General features: G+C 38.4%; 1 protein-coding gene and 1 pseudogene across 2 annotated transcripts in view; one reads left to right on the top strand and one right to left on the bottom strand.

Annotated features, from left to right (window-relative positions):
* Positions 1-9375, top strand: part of CDADC1 (cytidine and dCMP deaminase domain containing 1) — a 41930-nt gene extending 32555 nt beyond the window's left edge. For both annotated transcript variants that reach the window (XM_059041690.2, XM_067016324.1), the window contains 2 exons: positions 327-387; positions 8892-9375. In XM_059041690.2, coding sequence (XP_058897673.1) covers positions 327-387; positions 8892-8965 — 135 coding nt within the window. In that variant the 3' untranslated portion in view covers positions 8966-9375. The remainder of the gene's footprint in view (positions 1-326; positions 388-8891) is intronic.
* On the bottom strand, positions 8375-8779 carry LOC131743185 (prefoldin subunit 4 pseudogene; annotated as a pseudogene).
* Positions 9376-21115: the final 11740 nt, after the last annotated feature.

Here is a 21115-nt window from a genome sequence, read left to right as displayed (position 1 = left end):
TTGGGCATGGGCAGACCCAGGTTCTGGTGCTACTGCTGTCTTTAGTCAGTATGTAACCTTGGGCAAGTCACTACGCTTCTCTGGTCTTCCACTTCCTTACCTGTAAAACAAAGGTAAAGGAGGATTTTTACACTTTCTTCTCTAAGAATATTGATTCTCATTCCAGAAGTCATATCATTCAGGGTCATTCAGAGTTGTTATTAGGACTTGGTATGACACACTAACTCTTTTTTCTTACATTGTTTAAGCTGTTTTGATATTTGAAAGCACAGTGCTGAAATGCTATTTATTAAACATATAAATAAAATGTTTGTGTCCTTTTACAGTGGCAACTGAATCCATCAAGAACTTGTGTTCTTGAGCAAAATGAGCCTGAAAGCAGAGAGAGTAAGTATTTACAAGTCCTTTATTGAGGTTGACTTTGCTGCTAAGAAGAAAAGAAACATAGTGAATTATAATGATCAGGTGTTGGAAATTGCTGTGGTTGGAGATGGAGCATATTCTTTTTGCAGGGTACATTTTTGCCATTCAATTTGTTCACAGACGTTTGTGTATCTACTATTTGCTAGGTGTCATGGAAACTGCTGATTAATGACTAGTCCTATGGGCTCTGCAGTTTAATACAAATAATCATGTACAAATTGAATTTATAAATTAAATTTACATGAGAAAGTAGATGTCAGTGCTCCTCTGAACCAAAACAAAAGCCTCTTGGGCAGTTAGAAAGGAAAAATACATATAATTAATACAGATGGATCTAGGGCCAAATTATAAGGATATGTACATTGTTATTAGAGTAAAGCCACATTAGCTCAGATTGGTCAGAGAGTAGAAATATTCTGGTTATTTGAATAATCTAATTAAGAGTCATCACAGTTACCATAAATGAATTAGTAATCTACAGAGCTTTATTACTTGCATATTAACACAGATATTCTTAATGTAATACAATCTTTGGGAGATCTTGCAATTCCTCAGGCACATAATTTGGAACATTAATTATTATTAACTGTACAATATTATGTTAAAATATTAGCCATGTTATCTTTCTGTTTAGATTCGATTCAAGGTAAGTAGAAGTTTAGTATAATAAGTAAAATTTTCTTGATAATAACAATGATTTGACTACTATGAAAAATCAGGAAATATAAGTTTTTATGAGCAGAAGCAAGAAGAACAATCCTGTAGAATAAAAACCACATTCACAGAAAGATAGACAAGATGAAAAGCCAGAGGGCTATGTACCAGATGAAGGAATAAGATAAAACCCCAGAAAAACAACTAATGAAGTGGAGATAGGCAATCTTCCAGAAAAAGAATTCAGAATAATGACAGTGAAGATGATCCAGGACCTGGGAAAAAGAATGTAGGCAAAGATCAAGAAGATGCAAGAAATGTTTAACAAAGATCTAGAAGAATTAAAGAACAAACAAACAGAGATGAACAATACAATAACTGAAATGAAAAATACACTGGAAGGAATCAATAGCAGAATAACTGAGGCAGAAGAACAGATAAGTGACCTGGAAGACAGAATGGTGGAATTTACTGCCATGGAACAGAATAAAGAAAAAAGAATGAAAAGAAATGAAGATAGCCTAAGAGACCTCTGGGACAACATCAAACGCAACAACATTCGCATTATACGGGTCCCAGAAGGAAAACAGAGAGAGGAAGGACCTGAGAAAATATTTGAAGAGATTATAGTTGAAAACTTCCCTAACATGGGAAAGGAAATAGCCACCCAAGTCCAGGAAGAGCAGAGAGTCCCATACAGGATAAACCCAAGGAGAAACATGCCGAGACACATAGTATTCAAACTGGCAAAAACTAAACACAAAGAAAAATTACTGAAAGCAGCAAGGGAAAAATGACAAATAACATACAAGGGAACTCCCATAAGGTTAACAGCTGATTTCTCAGCAGAAACTCTACAAGCCAGAAGGGAGTGGCATGATATACTTAAAGTGATGAAAGGGAAGAACCTACAACCAAGATTACTCTACTCGGCAAGGATCTCATTCAGATTCGATGGAGAAATCAAAGGCTTTACAGACAAGCAAAAGCTAAGAGAATTCAGCACCACCAAACCAGCTCTACAGCAAATGCTAAAGGAACTTCTCTAAATGGGAAACACAAGAGAAGAAAAGCACCTACAAAAACAAACCCAAAACAATTAAGAAAATGGTAATAGGAACATACATATCAATAATTACCTTAAACGTGAATGGATTAAATGCTCCAACCAAAAGACACAGGCTTGCTGAATGGATACAAAAACAAGACCCATATATATGTTGTCTACAAGAGACCCACTTCAGATGTAGGGACACATACAGACTGAAAATGAGGGGATGGAAAAAGATATTCCATGCAAATGGATATCAAAAGAAAGCTGGAGTAGCAATACTCATATCAGATAAAATAGACTTTAACATAAAGAATGTTACAAGAGACAAGGAAGGACACTACATAGTGATCAAGGGATCAATACAAGTAGAAGATATAACAATTACAAATATATATATGCACCCAACATAGGAGCACCTCAATACATAAGGCAGCTGCTAACAGCTATGAAAGAGGAAATCAACAGTAACACAATAATAGTGGGGGACTTTTAACACCTCACTTAACACCAGTTGACAGATCATCCAAGCAGAAAATTAATAAGGAAACACAAGCTATAAATGACACAATAGACCAGATAGATTTAATTGATATTTATAGGACATTCCATCCAAAAACAGCAGATTACACTTTCTTCTCAAGTGCACATGGAACATTCTCCAGGATAGATCACATCTTGGGTCACAAATTAAGCATCAGTAAATTTAAGAAAACTGAACTCATATCAAGCATCTTTTCTGAACACAACACTATGAGATTAGAAATCAATTACAGGGAAAAAAACGTAAAAAACACAAACACATGGAGGCTAAACAGTACGTTACTAAATAACCAAGAGATCACTGAAGAAATCAAAGAGGAAATCCAAAAATACTTAGAGACAAATGATAATGAAAACATGATGATCCAAAACCTATGGGATGCGGCAAAAGCAGTTCTAAGAGGGAAGTTTATAGCTATACAAGCCTACGTCAAGAAACAAGAAAAATCTCAAAGAAACAACCTAACCTTACACCTAAGGGAACTAGAGAAAAAAGAACAAACAAAACCCAAAGTTAGCAGAAGGAAAGAAATCATAAAGATCAGAGCAGAAATAAATGAAATAGAAACAAAGAAAACAATAGCAAAGATCAATAAAGCTAAAAGCTGGTTCTTTGAGAAGATAAACAAAATTGATAAACCATTAGCCAGACTCATCAAGAAAAAGAGGGAGAGGATTCAAATCAATAAAATTAGAAAAGAAAAAGGAGAAGTTACAACAGACACCACAGAAATACAAAGCATCCTAAGAGACTACTACAAGCAACTCTATGCCAATAAAATGGACAGTCTGGGGCTTCCCTGGTAGTGCAGTGGTTGAGAGTCCGCCTGCCGATGCAGGGGACACGGGTTTGTGCCCTGGTCTGGGAAGATACCACATGCCGCGGAGCGGCTGGGCCCGTGAGCCATGGCCGCTGAGCGTGCGTGTCCAGAGCCTGTGCTCTGCTACAGGAGAGGCCACAACAGTGAGAGGCCCGCGTACTGAAAAAAAAGAAGAAAAAAAAGGACAGTCTGGAAGAAATGGACAAATTCTTAGAAAGGTATAACCTTCCAAGACTGAACCAGGAAGAAATCGAAACTATGAACAGACCAATCACAAGTAATGAAATTGAAACTATGATTAAAAATCTTCCAACAAACAAAAGTCCAGGGCCAGATGGCTTCACAAGTGAATTCTATCAAACATTTAGAGAAGAGCTAACACCCATCCTTCTCAAACTCTTCCAAAAAAATTGCGGAGGATGGAAAACTCCCAAACTCATTCTATGAGGCCACCATCACCCTGATACCAAAACCAGCCAAAGATACTACGAGAAAAGAAAATTACAGACCAATATCACTGATGAATATAGATGCAAAAATCCTCAACAAACTACTAGCAAACAGATTCCAACAACACATTAAAAGGGTCATACACCATGATCAGGTGGGATTTATCCCAGGGATGCAAGGAGTCTTCAATATATGCAAATCAATCAGTGAGATACACCATATTAATAAATTGAAGAATAAAAACCATATGATCATCTCAATAGATGCAGAAAAAGCTTTTGACAGAATTCAACAGCCGTTTATGATATAAACTCTCCAGAAAGTGGGCATAGAGGGAACCTACCTCAACATAATAAAGGCCATACACTACAAACCCACAGCAAACATCATTCTCAATGATGAAAAACTGAAAGCATTTCCTCTTAGATCAGGAACAAGACAGGATGTCCACTCTCACTACTGTTATTCAACATAGTTTTGGAAGTCCTAGCCATGGCAATCAGAGAAGAAAAAGAAAAGGAATACAAATTGGAAAAGAAGAAGTAAAACTGTCACTGTTTGCAGATGATATGATGCTATATATAGAGAATCCTAAAGATGCCACCAGAGAACTACTAGAGCTAACAATGAATTTGGTAAAGTTGCAGGATACAAAATTAATGCACAGAAATCTCTTGCATTCCTATACACTAACGATGAAAAATCTGAAAGAGAAATTAAGGAAACACTCCCATTTACCATTGCAACAAAAAGAATAAAATACCTAGGATTAAACCTACCTAGGGAGACAAAAGACCTGTATGCAGAAAACTGCAAGACACTGTTGAAAGAAATTAAAGATGATACCAACAGATGGAGAGATATACCATGTTCTTGGATTGGAAGAATCAATATTGTGAAAATGACTATACTACCCAAAGCAATCTACAGATTCAATGCAATCCATATCAAATTAGCAATGGCACTTTTTACAGAACTAGAAAAAAAATCTTAAAATCTGTATGGAGACACAAAAGACCCCGAACAGCCAAAGCAGTCTTGAGGGAAAAAATTGAGCTGGAGGAATCAGACTCCATGACTTCAGACTATACTACAAAGCTAGAGTAATCAAGACAGTATTGGTACTGACAAAAACAGAAATATAGATCAATGGAACAGGATAGAAAGCCCAGAGATAAACCCATGCACCTATGGTCAACTGATCTATGACAAAGGAGGCAAGGATATACAATGGAGAAAAGACAGTCTCTTCAATAAGTGGTGCTGGGAAAACTGGACAGCTACATGTAGCAGAATGAAATTAGAATACTCCCTCACACCACACACAAAAATAAACTCAAAATGGATTCAAGACCTAAATGTAAGACTGGACACTATAAAACTTTAGAGGAAAACATAGGAAGAACACTCTTTGACATAAATCACAGCAAGATCCTTTTTGATCCACCTCCTAGAGTAATGGAAATATAAACAAAAATAAACAAATGGGACCTAATGACACTTCAAAGCTTTTGCACAGCAAAGGAAACCATAAACAAGACGAAAAGACAACCCTCAGAATGGGAGAAAATATTTGCAAACGAATTATCGGACCAAGGATTAATCTCCAAAATATATAAATAGGTCACACAGCTCAATATTAAAAAAACAAACAACCCAATCCAAAAATGGGCAGAAGACCTAAATAGACATTTCTCCAGAGAAGACATACAGATGGTCAAGAAGTACATGAAAAGCTGCTCAACCTCACTAATTATTAGAGAAATGCAAATCAAAACTACAGTGAGGTATCACCTCACACCAGTTAGAATGGGCATCATCAGAAAATCTAAAAACAACAAATGTTGGAGAGGGTGTGGAGAAAAGGGAACCCTCTTGCACTGTTGGTGGGAATGTAAATTGATACAGCCACTGTGGAGAACAGTATGGAGGTTCCTTAAAAAACTAAAAATAGAATTACCATATGACCCAGCAATCCCACTACTGGGCATATACCCAGAGAAAACCATAATTCAAAAAGACACATGCATGCACCTCAATGTTCAGTGCAGCACTATTTACAATAGCCAGGTCATGGAAGCAACCTAAACGCCCATCGACAGATGAATGGATAAAGAGGCTGTGGTACATGTATACAATGGAATATTGCTCAGCCATAAAAAGGAACGAAATTGGGTCATTTGTAGAGAGACGTGGATGCACCTAGAGACTGTCATCCAGAGTGAAGTAAGTCAGAAAGAGAAAAACAAATATCGTACATTAACACATATATGTGGAACCTAGAAAATGGTACAGATGAACTGGTTTGCAGGGCAGAAACAGAGGCACAGACGTAGAGAACAAATGTAAGGACACCAAGGTGGGGAAGCAGCGGGGGGTATGGGTGGGGAGGTTTGATGAATTGAGAGATTGGGATTGACATGTATACACTGATGTGTATAAAATGGATGACTGCTGTATAGAAAAATAAAATAAAATTTAAAAAATAAATAAGCTTAGTGATTAACTGATATACTGGCTGGTAATCATTAGGGTGTCAAAAAAGCAAAATTGGAGGAGTTTGAGTTAAAAACAAAGTCTTTATGGAAATAATTTCTATGTGAATATATTGATTTTCTGTGTTTTGAGTTAGCTTTATTTTATTCACGTAGTAAATTTTTTATTTGTAATCTGGAGAAAAATACATATCCACTCCATCTTTCTTTTTCAAAATTTATCAGGAAAAGAAAAGCGGTTTAAAAAAAAAGGAAAAAATATGTATCTGTTTAAAGAATGTGTATTCAATAACAGTGTTTTAAGGGGTGAGAGTAATTCCCTGCTGTTAGGGAAAGGACACCGAAAGCATTAACCATAAGAAAATGAATTAATTTATCTATGTTAAAATTAAGAACATCTGTTTGTCAAAAGATACCATTAAGAGTACAAAGGCAAGCGATGGAAGAGGCGATAATCGCCACTTATTATCAAGATGGGTCTGTGGCTGGGATTTACTGTCCCTAGATCACTAAGGAAGGGAGGGCAAGACATGCTGTGGGTGAAAGTATGGGAAGGAGGAGTCGTGATGGGGGAGGGGATGAGAGGAAGGCTTTCGCTGTGCTGGCAATGCTTTATTTCTTGACCTGGCTAATGGTTAAATGTGAGTTTGCCTTATGATTGTTCATTGAACTGCAGATTTATGTTTTGTATGTATTTTTTAACAAGTGTTCTATATCAATAAGTAATATCGCTATCTCTTCTGCAATTTTATAAGAGCTTTATTGAGGTATAATTCATATATCATAAATTTGCTCTTTTAAAGTGTAGAATTGAGTGGGTTTTTGTAGATTCACAGATTTGTGCAACTATCACCACAGCCTAATTTCAGAACATTTCCATCATCTCAGAAAGACTCCTCTTACCCATTTGTAGTCATCCCTATTTTCCCCTACCTCCAGCCCCGGGCTACCACTAATCTACTTTGGTAAATACATTATGATGCAATTCCTATATGAAGTTCAATAAGAAGGCAAATAGTGTGTTGGTTAGTACATGTAGCAAAATTATTTTTAAGAAGTAATGGAATGATAAACACAGAATTCAGCATAGTGGTCACCTCTGAATGGTGGTGACAGAGGGATAGGATTAGATTGCAGAGCATAGGGGAGGTGGTAGCATTCTAGTTTTGGGGTTGAGTAGTAGGTTCTTGAGTGTTAATTTATTATTAGGCTTTAGAACTCCCATCTGTATTACACGTATTCTTTTTTTTAATGTTTCCAGTATTACATCATAAGAGAGAGAGGACTTTCCAGATCTACCTCCACCTGTGTCCTTAAGACTAGGAAGACAGAGCAAAGCAGGGCACAGAGGCTTGGAGAGCAGGCAGATCCCTGGAAAGACAGGAAGCAGTGGGGCAAGAGGAAACTTTTGGAGATGATGGATATATTTATCACCTTGACTGTGGTGATGGTTTCTCGGATGCATACTTGGGTTAAAACCCATTAAATTGTGCACTTTAAACACACACAGTTTATGTACCAGGAAAGCCATGGAAATCAAATGATGGGAAGAGCTTCAAGCCAGGCCCTTCTCCCACCTGACCAAGGAGATGGGTCAGTCTTCCCTCCTGTGGAGGAGTGGGAATGGAGGGGTGTTCCCTCACACCCTCCCTGCCCCACGGACGGCTCCCTTCTTTCCCTGGAGGATAAGTAGGTGCATTTTGTTCCCTCCGGCCTAATAATAATAACTCTCCCCCCAAAACAGTTTTATGAATTGTTGGCTATACACTGTTGAATGAATCCAGTTTTTAAAAGGTCAGATATTGTGTTACCTGAGTGAGCTATCTAGAATCTGTTCTTCAACAGTTGAGAATTATTTTAAGATAAAATCAGTATTCCTTTTTCTTTAAACAATATTCAAGTTTATTAAACAAATTTTTAAAAGTATTATAAAATGTTTAACTTTCATCAGCTTCAAGGTTTATGTTACTCCCAAATTTTGCATATAACTGAACTTTCAAATCTGCTAACACCCACTGAATTGATTCCACTCAGGATTCTAAGGCATCAATTTCTTCTTGCAAATTTTTCTTTGCTTCTTCTAACATTTCTTGTGTTTTCTTCTTGAGAATGGTTAATGAAAACATCACCAATCTGATAAGGTATCATTAAGCAGTTGTCGTCTGCAAGCATGATATCCTCACAATCATCTTCTAAATTCTGGAGTTGTTTCTTTTACTTCTATTTCTTCCTTGAGCTCTGTGATTCTACTTGTATTCCGTGCAAATTTGTTTATCTTTTGTTGATCTTCAAAAGTAACGTTGACATCTTCTGCAGCCGCCTTCTTCATGGCGGCCACCCAGTATTCCTTTTTAACTTAAGCATTATTTTGATCTTACAACCTCTGTGACTTTAACAAATAGTCATTTATTTGAAGTGACATTTTTCTGACGTTAAGTTATTCTTGAACGCTAGATGGTGTGTTGGGACCCATACCCCAGGATGAAGAACAGCACCAAAACAAGAAGCTGCGTCTTGCAAACCACTAAGAAGTCTTGTCTAAACTGGGGTGAAGGCCTCAAGAATTTTTATTGCACTTTTAAAATCCAGCCTTGTTAACTCAGAAAATAAGAATGGACTTTGGATATAATTGAACAAATTTTTTAAAGAAAGCTAATTTATTACTAACATATGAATGATATTAATGAGAATATTTTTATTTTAGATTTGTGTGTTTTCCAGAGTATAGTGGTGTGTTTTTTTATTACACTGAATGAGGTATCAATAATTTAATGAGACCAGTTCAATCGGCCATACAGATTGATTTCTCCTTGTCTTAGCTTTACATTACCAGTTTGAAAGGGGCTGGTTTATTGGAGTGCACATCTCAGCAGAGAATTACATATCTTTTCAGAAATATTAAATCTTTTAAAAATAAATTTATTTATTTTATTTATTATTTTTGGCTGTGTTGGGTCTTCGTTGCTGCACACAGAATCTCTCTAGTTGCGGCGAGCAGGGGCTACTCTTCGTTGCGGTGCACGGGCTTCTCATTGCGGTGGCTTCTCTTGTTGCAGAGCACGGGCTCTAGGTGCGCGGGCTTCAGTACTTGTGGCTCACAGGCTCTAGAGCAAAGGCTCAGTAGTTGTGGCACACGGGCTTAGCTGCTCCGCAGCATGTGGGATCTTCCTGGACCAGGGCTTGAACCCATGTCCCCTGCATTGGCAGGCAGATTCTTAACCACTGCGCTACTAGAGAAGCCCAGAAATATTAATTCCTTTGGATTATGAAGGTGATAGTTAGTAAACTACTCCAGGAAAATAAATGGCAACTTGGCCATTTTTAAGTCAGTGTATGGCTCACCAAAAGTTCCCATTTATACTCAAAGCTTTCTAATAATCAGAATTTACTTAATTAGGATTGAGTCATAAAAATGAAGTTGGTGGACCTGGTCTCCATTATAAAAGTATATTCCTAACAAGGTTATTAATTTTTCTTCAGTCTTTCGATATGTAGAAATCACAGTCATTTGTTGGACTAGGGTGTTTTTATATCACTGATTTTGGGTAGCAAAAGGAAGAGAATATAATTCTGAGACAGTATTACTATTTGATATCACTGACTCTTGAAACCACTAACAACAAACTTCGAATTTGGTTATGATGTTAAAGAGAAGAAATATTTTAGTCTGAATACTGAAACTAGCCTTTTTCAAGTTCCATTCATAAATGCTGCGCATTACTCCCTCCATACAATTAGCACAGAATGTCTCATGGCTTTGAATGGAAAGCCTTATAAAAACATTTGCAAACCTTAAGAATACTGAAAGTCTTGAAAGTAAATATTATGGTCAGTTCAGTTATTTTCCAAATTGCTCTTCGTGAGTCCTCTCATTTTTATTTGCTGAGAAACTTTCAGAAAATAAGCCCAAAGATGAAGGTACATGTTTTCTAGTTTCCTAGAGTTAGAGAGGGATTTGCATGGCCTGTGGCCTGCAGGCCTGGGGCGTGACATGCTGAGGAATGACTGCCCTGGCTATATGCCGGGAATCAGGTTCGCCTCTGCTGTTGCCCCCTTTCTTTCCAGGGCCTCACATATCATCACAAGGCCTCCTATCAGTTTCTCAGAATTTTACACAGGACAATCCACATGTTGACCGATGTCCCTGCTTGGACAGCAGCGTGCTTAGGTCCTCCATTGAGAACCTGGCAGTTGAGAACATCTCACCACAGATATAGGACATGGAATAGAGAGGGATAGGAGGAAAGATGCCTTTAGAGGTAACTAAGGCTAATTTGAAAACCAGTGGTTAAGCTTTTCTTTAACATTTATCGATATTAAATATTGAGATTTGCTTACATTATGCTTAAGCTCATCTTATTTTTTTTAAAAATAAATTTAGGGCTTCCCTGGTGGCGCAGTGGTTGAGAGTCCGCCTGCCGAGGCAGGGGACGCGGTTCGTGCCCCGGTCTGGGAAGATCCCACATGCCACGGAGTGGCTGGGCCCGTGAGCTATGGCCGCTGAGCCTGTGCATCCGGAGCCTGTGCTCCACAACGGGAGAGGCCACAACAGTGAGAGGCCCACGTACCGCAAAAAAAAAATAAAATAAAATAAATTTAAAAAATTAAATTTATTTATTTATTTATTTATTTTTGGCTGCCTTGGATCTTCGTTGCTGCGCGCGGGCTTTCTCTAGTTGCGGCAAGCGGGGGCTACTCTTCCATGCGGTGCACAGGCTTCTCATTGCGGTGGCTTCTCGTTGCGGAGCATGGGCTCTAGGTGCATGGGCTTCAGTAGTTGTGGCATGCAGGCTCAGTAGTTGTGGCTCATGGGCTCTAGAGCGCAGGCTCAGTAGTTGTGGCGCACGGGCTTAGTTGCTCCGCAACATGTGGGATCTTCCTGGGCCAGGTCTTGAACCCATGTCCCCTGCATTGGCAGGCAGATTCTTAACCACTGTTCCACCAGGGAAGCCCAAGTTCATCCTATATGATGTGTTGTTTTCAACTGATATGTCAAGCTACATCAACTATTTTGTAAATCAATCAGCAAATGTTTTGCCAGTTTTGTGGATTTATGTGTTGGACATAGTGGGGAATATCGAAAGGGAGAAACATACAAATGGGAAGAGCTATGATTAGGAAATGGAAAACTGGTTATTTCTGTAGCACTATTAAAATGGTCATGATAATGCCATATTTCCTTCTGTACAACTGGCCAGATTTCAACATGTATTGAGAGTTTACCACGTAGTACCAGAAGGAAAGGTCTTTGAGTGCAGGGATGTGTGTATGTGCGTGTGTGCATGTGTATTTAAACTGCTGAATCCAGTGCCTACAACAGTGTCTGACACATAACAGGCATTCAATAAATAGTTGTTGATTGACTGAATGACTGCTAGACTCTGGCTGGACCCTGTAGATGAGATGTGTAAGAAATGCGTCCTGACCTCAAGAAGCTCACAGTCTAGTGGAAGATGCAGGCATGAAATCAAGCAATAGAGTGATTCTCAGAAGGGGGTCCCTGGACCAGCAGCATTAGCCTCGCCTGGGGACTCGTTAGAAGTGCAAGTTCTCAGGCCCACCCAAACCTACTGAGTCAGAAACTCTGGGGGCAGGGCCCAGCATTCCCTCCAGGTGATTCTGATGACCCTCAAGGTTGAGAACCGCCCTGTGGATGTAACTAGGAACAGTGGTGGCACAAAAGAGGACAAGCATACACTCTGGTGAGTCATGGAGAAAGGGTCTTGTAGAAGTGGAGGTCCTGAAGGGGCTACAGGGCGTTGCCAGGCAAACAGTGGGGGTGAGATGAACTTCTGGGAGAAAGTAATGGAGATAGATGGTCACACTGGGAAGCAGGAAAGGGAAGTGTCAGGGACTCGCACAAAGATTGCTGAGCTGTACCAAGAGCGCCCTGGGGTAGCCCCCTGCCTAAAATCTAGGAATTCACAGTCAAGAGGGTTCATCCCTTAGCATTGAGAAATCAAAACTTAAAAATACATCATCCTTAATTTCAAAGATGGGGAGAATAATAGTGAATTCATAATTTGAAAAAAAGAGCTCTGCATTTGTTTACTGCCAAGTGACAATCTAATATGCCACCTGGAGGCGGGGTGAGTGTGGGCCTGGCTCACCACCCAGCTGTCAGGTAGAGTGCATGCAGGTTTACATGTACTGTTTCACTGCATCACTGCCAAAGCTTTTTCTTTTATTCAGCTTTTCTATGGGTTTCTCTTCCTCAGTTACTTATTGAGTTTGAGAATATAACTTCTCTCATAAATCTTCCTCATTTCATGCATGAACAGTTCAGCTTTAAGATCTGCCACAACAATCTGCTTTTGACCCACTTGAGAGCAATTTTTTGAAGTTCTGGTATTGCCAATAGTGGCCACTTGGCATTTAGCTGAGGCTATTACTGTTGCTTTTTAGGATTAAGCAACAGTTTAGAACCTTCATTTCATGTGTAATATTCTTAAGGTTATTTTTTGGTATCATTTAAAATTATAACATATTTCTGAGAAAAGTTAAAAGCCCCATTAATCAGTATCAGTTGAAAATGAGGCCCATTTAAAATGGAATACCCTTTAGAACCTTGTCCATAAAAATGTATTTATTCAATGAATTGCATTTAAATAGACTCAGATTTCAAAGGAACTTAGATCTCATCTGTTCAGAATACTCCTTTATAGTTCTGGAAACAGAAGCATCCAGAAGGTGAATGATTTCTTCAAGTCTAGTTCAGAATGTCACAAGGGCCTAAAATCAGTATCAGGTGTGTTTTTTTTTCCATTTTCAGTTTTGCTTTTAATGTAAGTGCACATTTGTCATGTACATGTTGACATGTTGGCTGATTTTAACATGTATGTGACAGTAAAAGACTTCCATTACTGTAAATTAAGTCATTTTTTAGTAAAATTACACCTACACATTTTAAATGAGCAAATAGTCCTATAAACCTTACTTTGAAACAGTAAGTCCCACGCTGTCCTCTGTATCGCCCCACCCCAGAGGCCACCAGGCTCAACTATATTAGCTGATTATTTTGTATTTATCTCCAAATCTCCAAATCACATGTTCCTTACTAGTATTTCAGTTTTAGGTATTTTCTTTTGAATTACCATTATGAAAGAGCTTTCTTTCACCTCACTCTCTCCACACACCTCCATCTTTCCATCCTCCCCATATTCTTTCATTTTGGTGGCATCAATATTCATTCTTTGGTATTATGACTATGTAAATGCTACTCACAGGTTTGTCGTGTTGTGTACTGTGATTACTTTCCCTGTCCTTATAAAATTTATTTTTCTGAATTTAAAATTTGACTTTTTTTGGAGGGGGGGAACTTGGTTTCTATATTTTATTGCTAACCTGTAGCCAAACTCTTCTGCCAGTTGTGTGACCTTCTCTCAGTATGTTGAAGCACATTGAGTGTCCTAAAAAGCTCTTCTTATTGAAGAAATCCCTCCTAGAGCCTCTGACCACCTCTAGCCTGGGCTAATTGGTCACTAGACCTTCTGCACTGTTGGCTTCCCTGGATCTTCCTCCACAGCTCTCCTGGAGGGAGTTGGGGGGCATTCTTCACCCTCTCCTTGAATTGGAACACCTGTTTCCTGGAATCCAGTCTTTTTCTCAGTTTGGTGGGAATATCTTTCAGAAGGTCTCTGAGAAAAGGGTACATGGTGGTGGGATGATTGTCAGACAAGACTATTGTTGGGGAACATTTTCGATGCTATGAGTATCTGCAAATGTCTTTATTCTACCCTCAGTTTAATCGATAGTTTATTGGGTGTAGAATTCTAGATTGGGAATAACTTCCCCTCAGAATTTTGAAGGCATTGTTTCATGATCCCAGTTACACTACTAGAATAAGTTTCAAGGTTTGTGTTGTCAATCAGACTCACAGGAATCAATGAAGGGGGCTTCCCTGGTGGCGCAGTGGTTAAGAATCCGCCTGCCAATGCAGGGGACACGGGTTCGAGCCCTGGTCCGGGAAGATCCCACATGCCGCGGAGCAACTAAGCCCGTGCGCCACAACTACTGAGCCTGCGCTCTAGGGCCCGCGAGCCACAACTACTGAAGCCCGTGCGCCTAGAGCCCGTGCTCTGCAACGAGAAGCCACCACAATGAGAAGCCTGCGCACCGCAACAGAGAGTAGCCCCCGCTCGCTGCAACTAGAGAAAAGCCTGCGTGCAGCAACAAAGACCCAATGAAGCCAAAAATAAAAATAAATACATAAATTTATTTTTTAAAAAATCAACAAGGGTTACTTGGCAGCAGATGTTTAGAACAATGTAGAACACAGCACAGCCTCATGCACTGCAGCAGCCTCCCAAGACCTCATATTCACAGGCACAGCTGCCAAAATGTCACCATTGAGTCCTCTTTTCTCTTTGTCTTATAAGTTTATGTTTAAAACAAAACTCCTTTATTTTCATTTTATGATTTTGGGGGAGAAAAAAGAGGTAAATTAATGTTCGTTCACTTCCATTTTTGTATTTTCTGTAATGTTTTGGCTTTAAGCATGAAAATTCCTTTCCCACAGTCATTTTAAACATTTTTATTAATATATTTAGTATAAATAGCCACCCCCTAATGTCATTATGTATCTTTTCCTTGGGGATAAGCCCCAAAGATATTGTGTCAGAGCAGTATGTGTTCTTCTGCTAAGGGCTATTTTTAAGACTTGATGGAGATGAGGAATACCTGAAAAATACGGATTTTCTAAAACACAACCTTTGGGGATAAAGAATTAAATCTTGTTCAACATCATAGCATTTGGGTGTCTTTCTATTTGTTATTTCTGATTGTATATTTTAAAAGGCTTGAAAATAGAAACACTTTACCAGGCTAACCATGTATTTTGGTTCTTGTTTAACTCTCATCTCTGCTGGAATTGGTCCACTAGGTGGCTTCAGGCTCAAGTTTATTTGCAAACCATATATCTGATAAAGAGTTAATACCCCAAATATACAAAGAACTCATAAAAATTAACATTAATAGAACAAAGCACCCAGTTAAAAAAAATGGGCAGACATCTGAATAGACAGTTTTCCAAAGAAAACATACAGATGACCAACAGGTACATGAAAAGATGCTCAGCACCACCAATCATCAGGGAAACCCCAATCAGAATCACAATGAGGGCTTCCCTGGTGGCGCAGTGGTTGAGACTCCGCCTGCCGATGCAGGGGACGCGGGTTCGTGCCCCGGTCCGGGAAGATCCCACGTGCCGCGGAGCGGCTGGGCCCGTGAGCCATGGCCGCTGAGCCTGCGCGTCCGGAGCCTGAGCTCTGCGAAGGGAGAGGCCACAACAGTGAGAGGCCCTCGTACCGCAAAAAAAAAAAAGAATCACAATGAGATATCATCTCACTGTCAGAATATTCTATTATCAAAAAGACAGTAACAAATGTTGACAACGATGTACAGAAAAGGTAACCATTGTGCACTGTTGGTGGGAAGTAAATTGGTGCAGCCACTATGGACAAACAGTATGGCTATTTCTCAAAAAAAATTAAAAATGGATCTACCATATGTTCCAGCAATTCCAATTCTGGGTATTAAGCAAAAACACTAATTGGAAAATATATATGCACCACTACATTCACTGCAGCATTATTTATAATAGCCAACCCAAGTGCCCATCAATTAATGGATAAAGAAGTTACACACACACACACACAATAACTGTATGATTCCAATTATTTGTGTAATCTAAAAAACGAAGCAAATGAACATACAACAAAACAGAAACAGATTTGTAAATACAGAGGAAAAAACAGGTGGTTGCCAGAGGAGAGGGGGGTGGGAGGAGGAAAGAAATAGGTGAAGGAGATCAAGAGGTACAAACTTCCAGATGCAAACAAGAAACAGTCTTGGGTATGAGATTTGGGAAATATAGTCAGTAACTATGTAATATCTTCGTATGGTGACATATCATAAACAGACTTATTACTGTGTTGATCATTTTGAAAGGTACAGAAATATCAAATCACTGTGTTGGGCAACTGGAACTACCAGTGTTGTAGGCCAATTATAGTTCAAACACAAACTCACAGGAAAAGCGATTTGTCCTTACCAGAGGCAGTGTGTGCGTGGAGAAGGAATTGGACGAAGGCAGACAAAAGTTACAAACTTCCAGTTACAAGATAAATAAGTACTAGGGATGTAATGTACAACATGATAAATATAATTAACACTGATGTATGTTATATATGAAAGTTGTTAAGAGAGTACATCCTAAGAGTTATCGCAAAATTTTTTGCTATTTCTTTAATTTTGTATCTATATGAGATGAATGTTCACTAAACTGATTGGGATAATCATTTCATGATGTCTGTATGTCAAATCATTATGCTGTATACCTTAAACTTGGATACAGTGCTGTATGTCGATTATATCTCAATAAAACTTAAATAAATAAATGAATAATACATTAATAAACCTAACTTAAGAAAAAACTTTATAGCAAGATGAAGTGAATCCTATGCCAGGACTCCAATGTTTTGGTTGTTAGGAAGTATATTAATATAACTAATCAGCTTACAAATTTAGGAAAGGCATGTGACCAACTTGATAGATGCAAATAAAGTAGCATGGTAGAATATTACAGGTAAAACTTATAGAAATAAAGAAGATATTAATGCATATGTACTCAAAGAAATGTCACATACCCACAACACTAGTTCACCTATAGAGAAATAATAGATTAATTTCCTCTAATTGTCAGAAAGATCACTAGGAGACATGAACACCTAACTTACTTAACACTGAGGTATTAGTAAAAAAAAATTACCACTGGAAAAGAAGGATTAAAATTATCTCCATTTGCAGGGCATATGGATATATATCTAGTAAGCCCAAAGAACAACTGGAAATTTGTTACAGAAAATAAGACAATAAAATATTTTAAAGACTATAACATAAGCATGTAGTACACAGTTCATATAGACACATTGCAAGCAGTTACCAGGTATGTTAAAAGGGAGGCTGCAATTTTTAAAGCATAAAATAAAAATAAATCTAACAACACATGTGAAAAGCCTATATGAATAAAATTATCATGAACTCCTTATATAGATAATACAGATTTGAAGAAAAGGAAAAATAGATTTCCTTAAATATAATAAGAAACCTTATATATAGAGAAAAATATACTAATATGCATATGTGTATGTATATATTTGTGTGTATATATGTGTGTGTATACATATATATACACACACATACAAGTGTTTTTCTGGGGATAGATAATTTATTGTTTACATAAAATATGAGAAAAAATATATAAAATGTACATAAATAGTTATTTTATGAAATTAAAGATTAGTTATTAACTTGAATATATTTTACATACAAGATACTTTATATGTGTTTCATGGAAACTACAAAGAAGAACATCTATTGTAGTTACACAAAAGATTAATCCTTTTTCTTTAAAAAGAATTAATTCATATCACATCAAAAAAAATTCAAAGGAACTACAACAACAACAACAAAGAGAAAATAATGCAAGTCCTTATCAACAACTAACTTAAACATTAACAGATGAAATTCTCCAATTAAATGACACAAAATGGTTGAATTAATTTTATAAAAAGAACCTACAGGGAATTCCCTGGTGGTCTAGTGGTTTCACTGCTGGGGACCTGGGTTCAATCCCTGGTCGGGGAACAAGGATCCTGCAGGCAGCGTGGCGTGGCCAAAATAAAAACTAAAAAAAAAAATAATTTTAAAAAGAACCTACAATATGCTGTCTACAGGAGACTCAATTTAACTTTAAGGACGTATATAGGTTAAAGTGAGAGGATGTAAAAATATATTCCATGCAAATGGCAACCCAAAAGAGAGCAGGAGTACCTATACTTAGATAATACATATTTTCAATCAAAATCAGTCACGAGACAATGTTACTATACAGTGATAAAGGAGTCAAATTATCAAGAGAATATTACAAGTATAAATATGCACCCAAAACTGGAAACATGTAGACATTTAAAGCAAATATTAACAAAACTACATATAGAAAAAGCAATAAAAGTAACAGGGTACTTCAATACCCCATTTGTAAATGTGGATAGATCATCCAGGCAGAAAATTCATGAGAAAACATTGACCTGCACAACACTTTAGAAAAGTAAGCATAACGGATATATACAGAACATGCCATCCAAGGGCACCAGAAAACACAGTCTTCTCAAGGGCACATAAAACATTCCCAAGGATATGTCATTCCTGGGCCAAAAAGCCAACTTTAACACATTTAAGACTAAAATCTTATCTCAAAGCTTTCCAACCACAATGATACGGAACTAGAAATCAATAGGAGAAAAATCTGGAAATTTTACAAATACATGGAAATTAAACAACACACTCCTGAATAACCTAGAAATCGAAAGAGAAATTAGTATCTTGAAAAAATATAAATACAAAATACCACAATGTAGGGAATACAACAACAGTAGTTCTTATGTGCCTACATTTTAAAAAATTAAACTTTTCAAAAACAACCTAACTTTACACATCAAGAAAGTAGGAAAATAAAGAATGAAGCACAAGATTAGAAGAAAGGAAAGAGCAAAGATTAGAGGATAAACAATGGATAAAGAGACTAGAAAAAAAATCAAGCTAAGAGTTGGTTTTAAAAAATAAAGCAAACTGACAAACGTTTAGCTAGACTAACCAAGGAAAAAAGAGAAGTCAAAAAATTTGATAAATGGAAGAGGAGACATCAAAGAAATACAAAAGACCATAAGAGTATATTATTAACAATTACATACCAACAAATTAGATAAATTATAATAAATAAATTCCCAAAGCATGAAACTACCAAGACTGAATCATGAAGAGAAAGTCTGAACAGACCAATAATAAATGAGGACATTGAAACAACAAACATAAACCTCCCGACAAAGAAATGCCCAAGACCAGATGGTTTCACTGGTGAATTCTACCAAACGTTAAAAAACTGGACTTCCCCGGTGGCATAGTGGTTAAGAATCCGCCTGCCAATGCAGGGGACACGGGTTCGAGCCCTGGTCTGGGAAGATCCCACATGCCACAGAGCAGCTAAGCCCATGCACCACAACTACTGAGCCTGAGCTCTAGAGCCGGAGAGTCACAACTACTGAAGCCCGCGCACCTAGAGCCCGTGCTCCACAAGAGAAGCCACTGCAGTGAGAAGCCCAGGCACCACAACAAAGAGTAGCTCCCGCTCACTACAACTGGAGAAAGCCTGCATGCAGCAACGAAGGCCCAATGCAACTAAAAATAAGTAAATAAAAATAAAATTTTTTAATCTATAAAAAAAAATAACACCAATCATTCTCAAACTCTTCCAAAAAAATTGAGGAGGGAAGACTCCCAAGCTCATTTTGAGTTCAGCATTACTCTGACACCAAAGCCAGATAAGGAACATGACAAAAAAATAAATCTATAGGCTGATATGCCTGATGAACATAAATGCAAAAATTCTCAGCAAAAGTCTAAATAAGTCAGGGCTTCCCTGGTGGCGCAGTGGTTGAGAATCCGCCTGCCAATGCAGGGGACGCGGGTTCGTGCCCCGGTCCGGGAAGATCCCATATGCCACGGAGCGGCTGGGCCCGTGAGCCATGGCCGCTGAGCCTGCGCTCCGCAACGGGAGAGGCCACAGCAGTGAGAGGCCCGCATACCACAAAAAAAAAAAAAAAAAGTCTTAAAAAAAAAGTCTAAATAAGTCAATAAAGGGTGATACACATTGCTAAAAGAATGAAGAATATATGATCCTTTCAATAGATGCAGAAAAAGCAATTGACAAAATTCAAAACATTTTAATGACAAAAGCTCTCAAAAAATTGGGAACAGAAGAAGCATACCTCAAAATAAGACCATATAATACACATCCACAACTAACCTTGTACTGTACCTTGTAATCCTGAATGGTGAAAAATTCAAAGCTTTTCCTTTTTAATCAGGAACAAGATAAGGGTATCCACACTCACTACTCTTATTAAAGACAGTACTGAAGTCCTAAGCAGAGCAATATGACACAAAAATAAGAAATAAAACGGCATCCAAAATGGAGAGGGAAAAGTAAAGCTTCCTCTGTTTTCAGAAAACATGATCTTATATACGACCTCTCCTCCCCCCAGTATGGTAGAAAATAAATTCAATAAAGTTGCAGGACATAGAGCCAACATACAAAGCCAGTTGCATTATATGCAATAGTAACAAAATATTTGAAATAAATAAAATAATTCCATTTACAAGTAAGTGTTGTCCTCGACCACCCTAAGGGTCCCCCGGGGCGTCTGTGACAGCGCGGGTCCAACCTCTTTAGTTGGCTAAGGCACCCATCCCCCGTCCCCTGCCCCCTGGTACTTTTATCTAATAGCGGAAGGAGCGCAGAGGCACTTGGCTAAACCAGGCGACCTGCGAGCCTGTGCATGAGTTTTAAGCCCGAGAGCGCGAGAGGCAATTAAACATTATTGGAACCCACTGTAAGCGGGGGGAGGGGAGGTTAGGAGGCGGAGTCCCGCCCCAGAACCCAGCACAGACACGCCTCCACCCCTTCCCCGCCGTCAGGAGGAGGGGCTCTGCACCTCCCCCTCCCCGATTTCCCTCAGGACGCGCAGGTTTCCACCCCCACCCCGGGGCCCAAACAAGCCGGGTGGAGGTCAGGGGCGGGATAAGGGACCCAAATTCCTCTGGACTAAGGTGCTGCGGGG

This window comes from Kogia breviceps, chromosome 16 (assembly GCF_026419965.1).
Source record: "Kogia breviceps isolate mKogBre1 chromosome 16, mKogBre1 haplotype 1, whole genome shotgun sequence".
NCBI classification, from domain to species: domain Eukaryota; kingdom Metazoa; phylum Chordata; class Mammalia; order Artiodactyla; family Physeteridae; genus Kogia; species Kogia breviceps.
The sequence above is the reverse complement of the archived record's forward strand: the minus strand, read 5'-3'. Positions and strand labels throughout refer to the sequence as shown.